Below are 12467 nucleotides of genomic sequence, written 5' to 3' on the forward strand. Positions count from 1 at the left end.
AAAACATCCCTTGAATTATTTTTATTTAACTCTTTATCAAATAAAACCACCCTCTTTATCATAATTAAAAAGCCAAACATGCCGGAAAAAGATAGACTTGGTTCATTTATATTAAAAAAATAGTGTGTGTTCATTTATATCTATATCTATTAAACCATAAATTTATGTGACAATTTATATAAAATTGAAGAGGAATTCAAGATGAATTCAAGATGATGGTTTTTTAACTTTTCTTCATTGCTGACATGCACAAAAATTCAAATTCAAAACCTTACTTTGATTCAAAACACCTAGAGTTTGTAATAATAGTTTTTTTAAATATCTTAAGAACTTTTTACTTTATTTTTTTTAAAAATACGCACTGTAAAATTTATTAACAAAATCAGTGGAATTTCAGCTATTCATTCATCCAGTTATTGCCGCTTTGTTTAATCAATTGTTTGACAAAAAGATTAACCCTTTAGCTGCACAATTTAAGCTGAAGACAATAGATAAGCATAAGAGGCCAACTGCTCACATTCTCAGTCCTCTAACATCCTCATTTGTCAACCTGATTAGTATTGTTTTTCTGTTAGATCTGTGTTCTGAGACTGAATAGTGTCATCGGATTGATTTGCGACGCAGTCTGACCTGCTCGATGATGATCCTGGATGCTCCAGTACCTCTACATCTGGAGAGGTATGATCACATCGACGTCGATGAGTAGGCCTCTTATTATCCTCTTGAGTTTGATCATTTACAGGATTGCGACGTCGATGCACTATTTTATGCTTAAAGTCGGTGGTGGACCGCGCGGTTGGAGCGGGCAGGGGTATAGAAACACCATTAGGAATGAATGAGAGATTCTGTATGATGCCTGAACAATGTGCAGCTATTTGATCCAGTGCGCGCCTTGCTGCCTCTATTGTCATCTCTGACCTAGTCATATCAGTGGCAATCTTGTGGATGCATCTGATCTCGTCAACCTGTAAGAGACAATGCAGGTTCACTTCCGACACAAATAATAACCTGATTCGCTTCTGATGAATAACAGGTCACTTACCAATGCAAACTCCAGAGGGGCTTGTTCTTGGCATGGTCTGTCTTCTGGTTGTTGTGATGGAGTAATGATCCAGCGTCGAGTAACACGCCAGTACCACTTCATGTATGCCACAAGCGCTTGCTTAGGTGCATTTTTCAGTTCTCCGTGCTCTGTCACAATATTTTGCTGCCTCTGTTGCCAACGAGTGACATGTGAGTGATGGTGAGCTTGCCAATTCTCTGCAACTTTACCTTGTCGTGTAACTGCTGCAATTGACTCAACAGGCTCCGGGATGTGTTGTAGTAGGTCGAATTGTCTCATAACTCGGTCCGGCACGTGCATTTGGACTGTCTCAATACAGATAAGTGGAGTCCGGGACATCCATAACTCTTGGTGATCTCTACATATATCTGGTAAAGCATTTATAACGGCAGTTGAGTATGGATTCCAAATAACCTGCAAAATAATATTATTAGGAATAAGTATATGTACTAACATATACACTAACATATCATGCAAGGGTCAGACATGAAAATTCTTGAATGCTATATTACATTTGAAGGCTTCATCAGATCAAGCTGATTTCGATACGTTTCTGTGTTGGATGTCTTCAACTTCGATGTGGAGACCAACATAGAAAACCACCTTTTTGGAAGAAAAGGCAAATAGTAGTTAAATAAAAAATCTATCAACAAAATGCATGATGAACTAATGCAGCCACTGAAAGGTAATACCTGCAACCAACTGGGCTATCTTCAGGTAACTGAGCAAGCTGAATCACCTCAGGTGCGCTCTCAACAGGATGTGCACACTGGCGTCTCTCATCAGCTAATTGTCCTTCACTTTCAGTTGACTGCCCTCCAGCTTCACACTGATTCTCTACGGGAGCAAATATTCGAGGGCGTACAAAAGGTAAGTACTCCCATGCCCACAGCTGATAGAGAAAGTATACAGCGGGGCAGCAGATAAACACCATGAGAAAACCATAGTTCTCACATCATTAGGTGAACAATGTGTTTTGGTATACCTGAACCAATGCTAAGAAGCAGCAACAATCAGTGTGACCCATCAAAGATACCTTGCCCAACTCCCTATAAATATGGGCAAGCACAGCTGCACCCCAAGCAAATTGGCCACATTTTCTGAAGTCCTCCAAAAATAACAACCACTTTAGATTCACCTTATTTCCAGAAGGATCAGGGAATAGAACAGAGCCAAAGAGGTAGAGGATATATGCACGAGTATAACGCTCCACTACCTCTTGTGGTGCATCCGAGGCGATATCACGCATGAAAGTAACTCGTAACCACTTCAGCTTCACACAACCAGCCTGGATATGATCTGGAGCCTGGCCTAACAACTGAACACACAGCCTCGTATAGTCACGGAGAGTTGTACATGTGACTGGTTCACCATCTACCCTCAATGCAGCTAGTAGGGCAACATCGCGAAGAGTAATTGTCATCTCACCAATCCGGAAATGAAATGTCTGTGTCTCGGGCCGCCATCTCTCAATAAGTGCTCGCAACAATGCATGATCTATAATGACACGACTGAGGCGAGACACATAATACATCCCTGCATCTCGTAAAAGTGCCAAGACACTCCCATGAGTAACAGTCCACTGAGAGAATGCCTTGCCATGCTCGATTAATCTGATGCGTGGTACAATCTGCAAAGAAAACATTCCCACCTTCACTAACAGACTTCAAAGCTGTTCATAACAATACTCTGTTAATGAAATAAACATTGCACACCTTTCCCTCACCAATCTCTTGTGAGCGATGCCTACTCTGCAGGTTCAGTAACGATCCATCAACAGGACCTGGATTGAGTGCAGCAAGCTGCTCATCTTGTGTTGCCATCTGACATTACAGATATTCCGCATGAACTCAATAAGATGTTAAGAACACCATGTGATGTCAAGTAAACTTGGAACTATCCATGCAATATATGATGAATTGCAAATTAAACAGCCGATACTAACAACAATGAGCATCATGTAAAGGGTTATATGTCCATCATGCAGCTGACTCCCATATGGGCAAACCCATGGAAAGAGAATTGAAGTGAAAAGGTCCCAGTGTCACGCATGCACAGGTACCTAAAAGAATTTCCATAACCACCAGTCTTGACAATCTAATTCTTTTCCCATTTGAGATTCAATAGAGGAGAGGAAAGTTATTAATTTATTATGGTATCCATACATAATACAAGTAACCAGAGCACATAAATGCAAATGACAGTAAACTAACTGTGTCAATTTCACTAATCTACAAGTAATAAAAGAAAAGCAGAATGCTTTTACATGATTTTAATCAACAAATTATCCAAAATATCAGGATCACAAGATGGTGCATATGTTTCTCTGAGGCAGGCTGTTACAATCTCATAATTATCTAATCTTTGAATCTTGTGCATCACTATTTACGCTGCAGTCTAATGCCATATCTGATCAGCAACCTATAAAAACATAGTAAAGTGATAAAAAAAATTTACCTTTAGAAAGTATAACAAGCAATCTTCCAATAATCTGGTCCTTGAAGAGGTCAAGAGTGTACTGCTAGTGTAAGCTGTGGAGGTAAACAACAAAGATTTAATCCAGCATATCTCACATTTTAAGGATTTTTACTGTAGACATATCTCACATTCTGCACCCTGAGTCCTTGACAAATACCACTCTCAGAAAAACAAAATAATACAGATCTTTGACCATAATAATTGCCTTCTATAATACAAGTGTCTGGCTAACTAAATATGAAACCAACCTTATTCAATTATTCAAGGCTTAGCACTGCTTATTAGATAAGATTGATAAAGTATAGCACATTGGGGCTACTGATAATTAATGTCTCTTGTCATCAGACCAGAGAATTGAGGAGCAATAGATCAAATAAACAGTTCCCCAGACATTTGCATTTGCACTTGTCCTTTAGACTAAATGTCACCCAATGGTCATAATTCATATAGCCCACACCATGCATATCTATCAAACAATCACTGCTAAAAATGGCTACAATAACTCAACTTGATATATAATCATCCAACAACTTCACATTTTTTTTCGAAGTCGGAAAAAAAAAAATTCTATCAAATGCATCAAAAGAACAGAATTTAAACAATGTATGTAGCGTTTCCAGGATCAAATGGAACAGGAGCAAAAATCCATTGATCAGGATGACCACATAAATCAAGTTTAATATTGCGCCCGAGCCATTAAACCAGGGGAAAACAAAGCAATCTCCCCGGAATTGGTAATGGACGCATCTCATTCCAAATCCATTTTAGATATTGGTACTTAAAAAAAAAAATGGAATTTTGATGTGATAAAGGTCTTACAATTGGTGCTCAGACAGCCAAGGGATTACTCTTCAGCTTCTGGCGCACAGACCAGATCTGAAACTCTAGTCCACAACCAAAAAAACCTCCTCATCACACCAAACTACAAAAACCAAATCAAAATCATCCAACAAAACGATGCAATCAATCCAATAACAAGATAATGCATACCATTGGAGAAGAAGGATCAGATTGAAAGCTCGTTGGAGATCAGCCCAAGCAATGGCCATTACTTATAGACCTTGAAGATCACTGCTAGGGTTTGGGAAGCCAGCGATGGCCTTGATTGTAAATAAACAGCCAACAAAGGGTATAATTCAAGAACAAAAACAAAACTAATCCTTTAATACAACAACACAAAAAATAAACTAAAAACAGTTTCTTTTTAAGAATTTTTTACCCATCATGCGCGACGCGCTTCGTTTTTCAAAAACAACCCAAATTTTGGGTAATTTAGAAAAGCAAGGCAGTAAAAACAAATTTGAAACTTTTTCAGGGAGTAAAACGCAAAAATAACTAGAAGAAGTAGATGGAGCAGCGTCGACGGTATTCGGGGAGGAGCTGGCCATCGGCTCCGACGCCGGCGTCGCAGCTGACGTGCATCTTGTGGCGGTGCGTGTCGAACGTGGAGACTTTGAATCGGATCCAAGATTTCAACTCGACCCGAAACCCGCTGAGCCCATCGGGCGCTTGAGAACCAGCGCCAGGTGAACCTTCACCGCCGGAAGCCCCGTTGCCGGGGATCGCTCCCCGGAACTCAGTGGTGTTATTCGCCGGCTGGTAGAAAGGGGGAGAGAGGCCGGCGATAGAGCCCACCTCGCGGTCCATGAAGAAGATGGAGGCGTCGATGGCGTCGTAGAAGATGCCAATGTTGTGATTAGGGTTGCGATCAAGGACGGAGAAGGAGATGGGGGAGTTAGGGTTTAGGGCAGGGACGGAGAAGGAGGAGAGGTGGAATCGGGGGCGGTGAGGGCGGAGGGCGAGCCAGAGGATGAAGAAGATGATTCCGACAATGAGGAGGACGGTGAGGACAATGCCGCAGACATAGCGAGCAATGCGGCTGGTGAGGGTGTCTTGGAAGCGGCGAGCATGGACGGCGACCTGAGAGCGGATGTGATCGAGATGGGGGTGGTGGTGAGGGGCCGAGGAGAAGAAGGAGGAGGAGGAGGAGGAGGCCATGGCCGTGGAGATCGCTGTTCATCGAGGTAGATATAGAGAGAAGGATTCATGGAGGTCGCGGGGAGGGAAAGGGATGTCAGAAGTGTGTGCTTTGGGTTAAGAAAAGAATAAGGATGTTTTATAATGAATTTTTTTTGGGGGGTTTTTTTATTTAAGACCTTGTTGTGTATTTTAATTATTTGTTAGTTATATGGGGATTAATGGATTTTTGCAGGGGTGTGAATGCTAAAAAAAGAGGGATGAATTAGGGGGGTTTTTGTGTTTTTAGTTATTTGAATTGATATAAGGTTGATTGTTGAAATATTGATTGAATTTATAGTTTTGATGTTGGTGGTTGTGTGATGAAATTTTTATTATTTAAAATAATTTTATTTATTTAGTTACATGATTATTCAGTTGGACTAAAAGTGGGTTGGAATGAAAAGTTGAAGAAAGTGATACTTTTTTGAAATAGTTGAATGTTAATATCATTTCTATTAATTATAGGGTAAATTACAAAATTAGTCACTAAACTATCCACCAGTTCCTATTTTGGTCACTAAACAAAAAAAAATTCTATTTTGGTCACTAAACTTATAAATTGCTTTCAATTTGGTCACTGATGCCAACGCCGTTAACGGCTATCTGACGTGGCTTAGCCATGTCAGTAAACTTCACCACGTCAGCACAACAATTAAAAAAACCTATCTTCCTTACTTTCTTCTTCTTTCTTCTTCCTTTCCCTTTCTCAAAACCTCTCTCAAAACGCCAAACATGTTCAACATCCCACACACCATCACCAATGCAACAGCAAACTCTCCATCTCCATCTCCTACTCTTCCTCTCCTTCCCCTTCATTCACATGCAGCACATGCCCATGCAATTCCATGACATAACCCTCCATCAACTCACTACCCCATCTCCACCTTCTTCTTCTTCACCTTCTCCTCACTCCCTCCCTCCCTCTCCTCTCTTGCCACCACCTCCATCCCACCAACATCACCAACCATGATGCGTGATAGGCATTTGCTCATGGATGTAGGCCCTTTCATGCACCTATCATCCATGATGCGTGATAGGCATTTGCTCATGGATTCGAGGCATGTTTCAGTGGAGAGACAATTGGTGATATTCCTCCATATAGTTGGTCATAATACAAAGAATGGAACCATGCGGATAGAGTTTGTTCGATCGGGTGAAACAATTAGCCGATATTTCAACGTCTTACGAGCCCTTTATGCAATGCATGCCAATTTGTCCAACCACCTACTGGCACTTGTCACCCAAAAATCGAGAATAACCCAAGTTGAAACCCTTATTTCAAGGTAAATATGCAAAATTAGGAACTTAAAATAAAAAAATATATATCTGACATTTTAAAAAGAATTAAAATAAATTGATACAACGTTTATGTGTCATATAGGATTGCATCGGGTTGTTAGACGGTATGCACATTGATGCATCGTCCTATTCAATGAGTTGGCTCGATTTCGTGGTAGGAAGGGGCCAACACAAAATGTGCTAACAGTGGTAAACCCTGATCTCAAATTTACTTATGTGCTAGTAGGGTGGGAAGGCTCGGCAAACTACTTAACCATCTTAAGGGATGTGTTGTCGTGGCCACATCCCAAAGGCCTAAAGCTAATAGAAGGTTGGAAATGAAAGAATACAACATTCTTACATTTTATTTTAAATTTCTTCAACTTAAGGTTTTCTATGTAGGAAAATATTATTTGGTAGACGCGGGATACACCAGAATGAATGGTTTCATAGCTCCTCACGGAGGAGTTAGATACCATTTGAAAGAACATAACGGAAGGGCACCAACGAACTCTAAGGAACTGTTTAACCTTAGGCAGTCGCTGTTGGGCTCATGGGTCGAGCGCGCATTTGCACCCTCAAGAATCATTTCAAAATTCTAACGTTGCACCCTTTTTCCCCTTTTAAAACTCAAGTTTTGTTGGTTATTGCGTGTTGTACTCTCCATAATTACATAGCAGGTGTTGACCCAAATGATGAAATTCTGAGCAATACTAACACGCAAGAGGAATAGTGAATGAGATGTGGTCATGGTTGACCATCCCTATCGTGACTTGAAGAGTTCTATATCCTTCGTGTATTTCCATTGTTTTCAATTTTACCTTTTATTGCATTTGCCAGTATTGACTTCAAGTTTTTTATTTCGTTCTTCTGCTACCGTATGCATGTTTACTAATTTTCTTCATTACTGTATCTAGCAGACATGTTTTTCATTGGAGTTCTTTTATTTATCTATGTTTCAGATTTGGTGTTTAATTGATGCATCATGTTGTGTTTTAAAACATCTATTACTTTTTTTTAGAGTTGTTCTTATTCATCATGTTTTTAATTAAAACATATGTTAGCTTTTCCTAGTTGTTGTTATGCATCTTTGTTTCATTTACAGTGTTTAATTGATGCATCATGATGTGTTTCATAATTCATTTAGGTTGTTTAATTGATTGATCATGCCTTATTGATATTGATACTAAAATCCATGTTGTTGTTTTCATCACTAGTGTATTATGCAGTTTTTATTATGTAGTTCACTTAGCTTGTTGTTATGCAATTGTTTTTATCCTTATTTTAGAATGTTTAATTGATTCATCATGCCTTGTTGATATTGATACTGAAATCCATGTTGATGTTTTTTTATCACTAGTGTATTATGTAGTTCACTTAGCATAATGTTATGTAGTTGTTTTTATCCTTATTTTAGAATGTTTAATTGATTCATCATGCCTTATTGATATTGATACTGAAATCCATGTTCCTGCATTTGATACACAATGCACACCATGTTTTTCTGCTTCATTAGAATTTAAATATCATGGAGGATGTGAATTCTGCGCATGATGAAGGCAATTCAAAGACGGGCAAAGCAAAATGTGGTACCACAGACAAACGGTGGAAAATTGAATTTGACAACTTTTTGATCCCATTGTTGGTTGAACAAGCCAACAAAGGGCTTAAATGCGATAAGTCCTTCAAAAGAGTAGCGTTCGCCCACGCTGCAAGTAGGGATGGCAACGAGTCGGGTGCAGGTTTTGTCATACCCGTACCCGCACCCGCTTCCCCACCCCATACCCAAACCCAAATCTAACGGGTTTTTAAAACCCCAACCCACACCCGCACCCAACGGGAAATCGGGTACCCATGGGGATACCTGCGCGCCCCGCCATGACCCTATTTAAAAATATTTAAAATAAAATTAAAATACAAAGTAAAAAATTAAAAATGTCAATCCAAAATCATAGTTTTTTGTTTAAATAAACATCAGAGTAAGAATTGAAAATTAACACTCAAAGCAACACAAAATAGACAAATTCAACACCATAGAGTGGGAATTTTAAAAAACCCTAACAAAAAAAATTGAATATATAATTGGGTATATTTGTTAATTGAATTTTGGGTCAGGTTCAGATTCGGGTTCGTATATCAAGATTCCCATACCCGCACCCATACCCGTTTTATATTAGTCAGGTTTTACCTGAACCTGACCCGAAACCCGGTCAAACCGGATTTTACCGGTCAAACTCGGGTCGGGTTGGGTCGGGTTTGGGGATTATTGCCATCCCTAGCTGCAAGTGCTGTAAATGGTGAATTTGGAACTGACTTCACTGTAGAGAATGTTGAGAACCATTACAGGGCTTTGAAGGCACGATATGTTAAGATAAAATAAAGTGAGGACTTGAGCGGGGCTTCTTGGGATGATAACACAAAGATGATCACTCTTGACCCCATCGTTGTCCTCAATTATGTTGAGGTTTGTATCATAACTAGCTGTGGGTTATCTAATAACACTGATTGATGATTTTTTCCCCACCTATTGATTTTTTTTGTTTCATACGTAAGCACATCCAAATGCGAAGGCCTTCATTAACAAAACCATTGAGAATTATGAAGGACTTAGGATTATTTTTGGCAAGCACAATGCAACAGGTTCATATGCAACGTCGTTGTATACTGATTTTGCTAAAAAATTAGTAGGTGAGGATGCTGTCAATGATAATGACAATAATGAATCATTGTTGACAATCTTAATAGTGATGGAGATGGGGGTGGGAACTCTGTGCCACCCATCAGTAGTAGTCTTGCGACATCATCCACCTATAGATCCCAGTGTAATAGGGCACCTAAGGGCAATTCCATAATGGGTGAACTTATTATTGTAGTTAGAGAAATGGTTGTTGCTATTAAAAACCCTACACATTGGTCAGAGACACTGTATTCAAAGCTGATGGAGGTAGACGGATACAATGAGCAAGTTCTTAAGAATGTTTTCGATTATCTTCAGGGCCATGAGAATGAGGGGAGAAGGTTCATGGTCAAAAGGATGGATATGTGACAAGCTTGGATTGAGAAGCATCTCTCCCACTTCGCGTGAACATGTTATGTGTTGTTGAATTCTGCTACCTGGATGTCTGGTTTTCGATTCACTTATGTTTTTTCTGTTGCTTTATGTGATATCTACATTCATATTCTTTCATTTTAAACTACGTGTGATCTACTATGCATGCATGCTATCAGACTTTGATGATACTTTTGTGGACCGACATGGGCTTTATCTAGCATGAGATTTACATGTGTTGCATCTTCGTATCATATTATTCTACCTTTACTACTTGTCTGTTGTGCTCTAACATGCATGCAAATTGGTAATTGTTTATGTTATGTATGTTTTTGTCATTGTGTTATGCATGTAGCATGTTTATATTGTCTCCTGATGTCACAACTGCAAAATTTATTTTGCTTTGTAAATCATAATTATATTTGTTGTCTTTCACACCAAATGTATCTAGTAATCATATTTGCATGTACTTATTTTATTTGTTATGTTTTCTTGGGTTATGGTTTATTTTTGTTTGGCTAACTGTGTTTTTTGGGTTTGTGCATTTGTTGTTTTATTTGCATGCAGGTATGGTATAGTTTTAATGGCAATGATAATGACCAAGAGTCAAACAAAGCATTGAGGCATTTGTATCCAATGAAATGGTGTTCTGTTGTGCTCTTGGGTTATTTTGATGCTTTGGAGGGGTAGATCTATGCAACCAATTACATCTTAAAACCATAGCACATGTTGCCAAGCTCGTAATGTGTAGTGAGTATGGCGGAGCAATGGGCCATACGACGCCATTTGCAGCCTACTTGCCACTTGTTACTGAATTTGCACAACCTGCTAGATGCAATTTTTGGGAAAATAAAACTATATTATTTGTAGGTTTTTATCTGCTTCTTTGTGTTTACCTTATTTCTTTTTTGGTTGCATTTTGCCTTTTCCCCTATTTTATTTTGCATCTTGTGTGCTGATGGACATAAAAATCCCAATGAAGTGTTGCTGGTACATGGGCTTATGTCACTTGAGCCATTTTTTGAGATGCACATAGCGACAGACGTGCTCGGGCGGCGCATGAGGGCTTAGGAAAATTTGATAAGTGTAAGTACGAAATCTTCTCGCCAAGGTTAACTTATACCGTATGGTTTCATGAGTCTGGGTGTTAGTTGACATTTGGACCTTTGTGTATACTATTGTAAGAACACCAGTCTCATTTTTTGGTTTTTATGCAATTGTATAAGCTTGTAAGAACAATGACTTATGTATTTGATTTGGTTGCAATCTATCTTATTGTGAATTTTTTTATTTTTATATTTGTATACATTAGGTGTACATTTTGGATGCTGTAACATATCCTTAATTATGTCAATTCTTTAAACAAGATTGTAGCATGTTTAATTTTATCTTTCCAGTAATATAATGTGAGCCCGAATATGTAAGATATATAAAAATTTACTTAGGAAAATCACAATTATGTTAACATATTACATAAGATGTAAAAAAAATTTACTTAGGAAACTTGCAAGTATTTGTAAACTAAATTAGATCATAATGTCAAATGCAATCTAATATGTTACATGTCTAAACTATATTTAATTAAAAATATAATCCAAACTTTGAACAAAGTTTTCAATAGAAAAATTCCATTAGTAAAAACTTAAATATAAATCATATAATAAAATAACAAAATTGATTTTCAAAAACACAAATCCAAATAAAACATAGGTGTCACTATTTGAGCAGGTAATCTCATCATCCCTTGAAGTGGTGATTCTAACCTTACTTCCCTACCAACCAATCACAAGGAAGTGGTGAAGTCAAATTTTCAAGATCTTCACTTCCACAAACCAAACATATGAAGTGGGTGATGATGTGACACTTCTCCTTTACAACCAAACATACAGAACTGATGACTTCCTTGAAAAAGCTCACTTCCACTGAAATGAGAAGTTCAAACTTCCACCACTTCGATAGGTCACTTTTGAACCAAACACCCCTTTAATATGGAAGTTATTATTTTTTTATGATTATGTTAAATATTCTGACTAACTAGAATATCTATACTCTATATTAATTTCATCCCCTAATGTTCTTATTAATCGACGCGTGGTGCATTCTTACGAAGAGGTGTGGTGTCCTGCAAGAACATTTTAACTGGTTTTTCTCTCCTCTAATCTCCCATCTCCAAACCATAATCTTCATCTCTCTCTCAATAATTCTATGGATGCAGACGATGCCGACGTTGGCACCATCACAGTCGCGGCGCCATGTCCGCATCTCCTCACGCCCTCCTCCCAAACCACTCGCAATCTTCGCCTCCATCTCGACGGCCCCCGTTTCCTCTGCCAACCCAACCCTCTTCTCTGACTCCATCTGCACCGTCTGCTCGCTGCTTGCCCTCTTGAAGGCCGCCGCCCTCGCTCTCCACCTTCTCTCCTCTGCCCTCGCCTCCTCCGCTATCCACCAAATCCTTGATGCCCGCACCCTTCATGGCACCATCACCACTGCGAGCTCCCTCTTCTTCGCCTGCCTCCGCAACTGCCCCCAGCGGGTACCTCAACACCACACTCACCGTCGTTGTGGCGGGGATGTCCA

At 39.1% G+C, this 12467-nt stretch overlaps 2 protein-coding genes and 2 non-coding genes across 7 annotated transcripts; all 4 read right to left on the reverse strand.

The window, feature by feature from the left end:
• Positions 1–373: 373 nt before the first annotated feature.
• Positions 374–4764, reverse strand: LOC120249896 (serine/threonine-protein phosphatase 7 long form homolog). 4 transcript variants are annotated; one of them, XM_039258598.1, is made up of 9 exons: positions 4532–4764; positions 4361–4463; positions 3521–3594; positions 2779–2886; positions 2049–2693; positions 1756–1955; positions 1576–1666; positions 1043–1477; positions 374–965 (listed from the first exon to the last, which is right to left on the reverse strand). In XM_039258598.1, exons 4-9 carry the CDS (start codon positions 2884–2886, stop codon positions 555–557), a joined length of 1890 nt encoding a protein of 629 aa, XP_039114532.1. In that variant the 5' UTR covers positions 3521–3594; positions 4361–4463; positions 4532–4764; the 3' UTR covers positions 374–554. The 4 variants fall into 4 exon arrangements, with proteins under 4 accessions (XP_039114532.1, XP_039114533.1, XP_039114534.1 ...); XM_039258599.1 differs by lacking the exon at positions 4361–4463; XM_039258600.1 differs by lacking the exons at positions 3521–3594; positions 4361–4463; positions 4532–4764 and having other exon boundaries at positions 2049–2714; positions 2790–2886.
• On the reverse strand, positions 4141–4277 carry LOC120250990. The gene has a single exon (XR_005533315.1). It is a non-coding gene; the product is annotated as a small nucleolar RNA snoR80 (small nucleolar RNA).
• On the reverse strand, positions 4362–4463 carry LOC120250979. Its single transcript, XR_005533305.1, has one exon. It is a non-coding gene; the product is annotated as a small nucleolar RNA Z157/R69/R10 (small nucleolar RNA).
• Positions 4765–4849: 85 nt separating the features above from the next.
• LOC120249897 (NDR1/HIN1-like protein 12) lies at positions 4850–5626 on the reverse strand. The gene has a single exon (XM_039258602.1). The coding sequence runs from the start codon at positions 5537–5539 to the stop codon at positions 4877–4879; it is 663 nt and encodes a 220-aa protein (XP_039114536.1). The 5' UTR covers positions 5540–5626; the 3' UTR covers positions 4850–4876.
• Between the last annotated feature and the right edge of the window lie 6841 nt (positions 5627–12467).

Source organism: Dioscorea cayenensis, chromosome 19 (assembly GCF_009730915.1).
Source record: "Dioscorea cayenensis subsp. rotundata cultivar TDr96_F1 chromosome 19, TDr96_F1_v2_PseudoChromosome.rev07_lg8_w22 25.fasta, whole genome shotgun sequence".
Classification (NCBI taxonomy): domain Eukaryota; kingdom Viridiplantae; phylum Streptophyta; class Magnoliopsida; order Dioscoreales; family Dioscoreaceae; genus Dioscorea; species Dioscorea cayenensis.

Bases quoted from the DNA above. Each gene is read 5' to 3' on its own strand.
- LOC120249896 (XM_039258599.1), bottom strand. From the start codon at position 2,886: ATGGCAACACAAGATGAGCAGCTTGCTGCACTCAATCCAGGTCCTGTT. The intron at 1,667-1,755 runs GTATTACCTTTC...TCTTCCAAAAAG, and splicing joins GATAGCCCAGTTGGTTGCAG to GTGGTTTTCTATGTTGGTCT. The intron at 1,478-1,575 runs GTAATATAGCAT...ATTATTTTGCAG, and splicing joins ATCTGATGAAGCCTTCAAAT to GTTATTTGGAATCCATACTC.
- LOC120249897 (XM_039258602.1), bottom strand. From the start codon at position 5,539: ATGGCCTCCTCCTCCTCCTCCTCCTTCTTCTCCTCGGCCCCTCACCAC.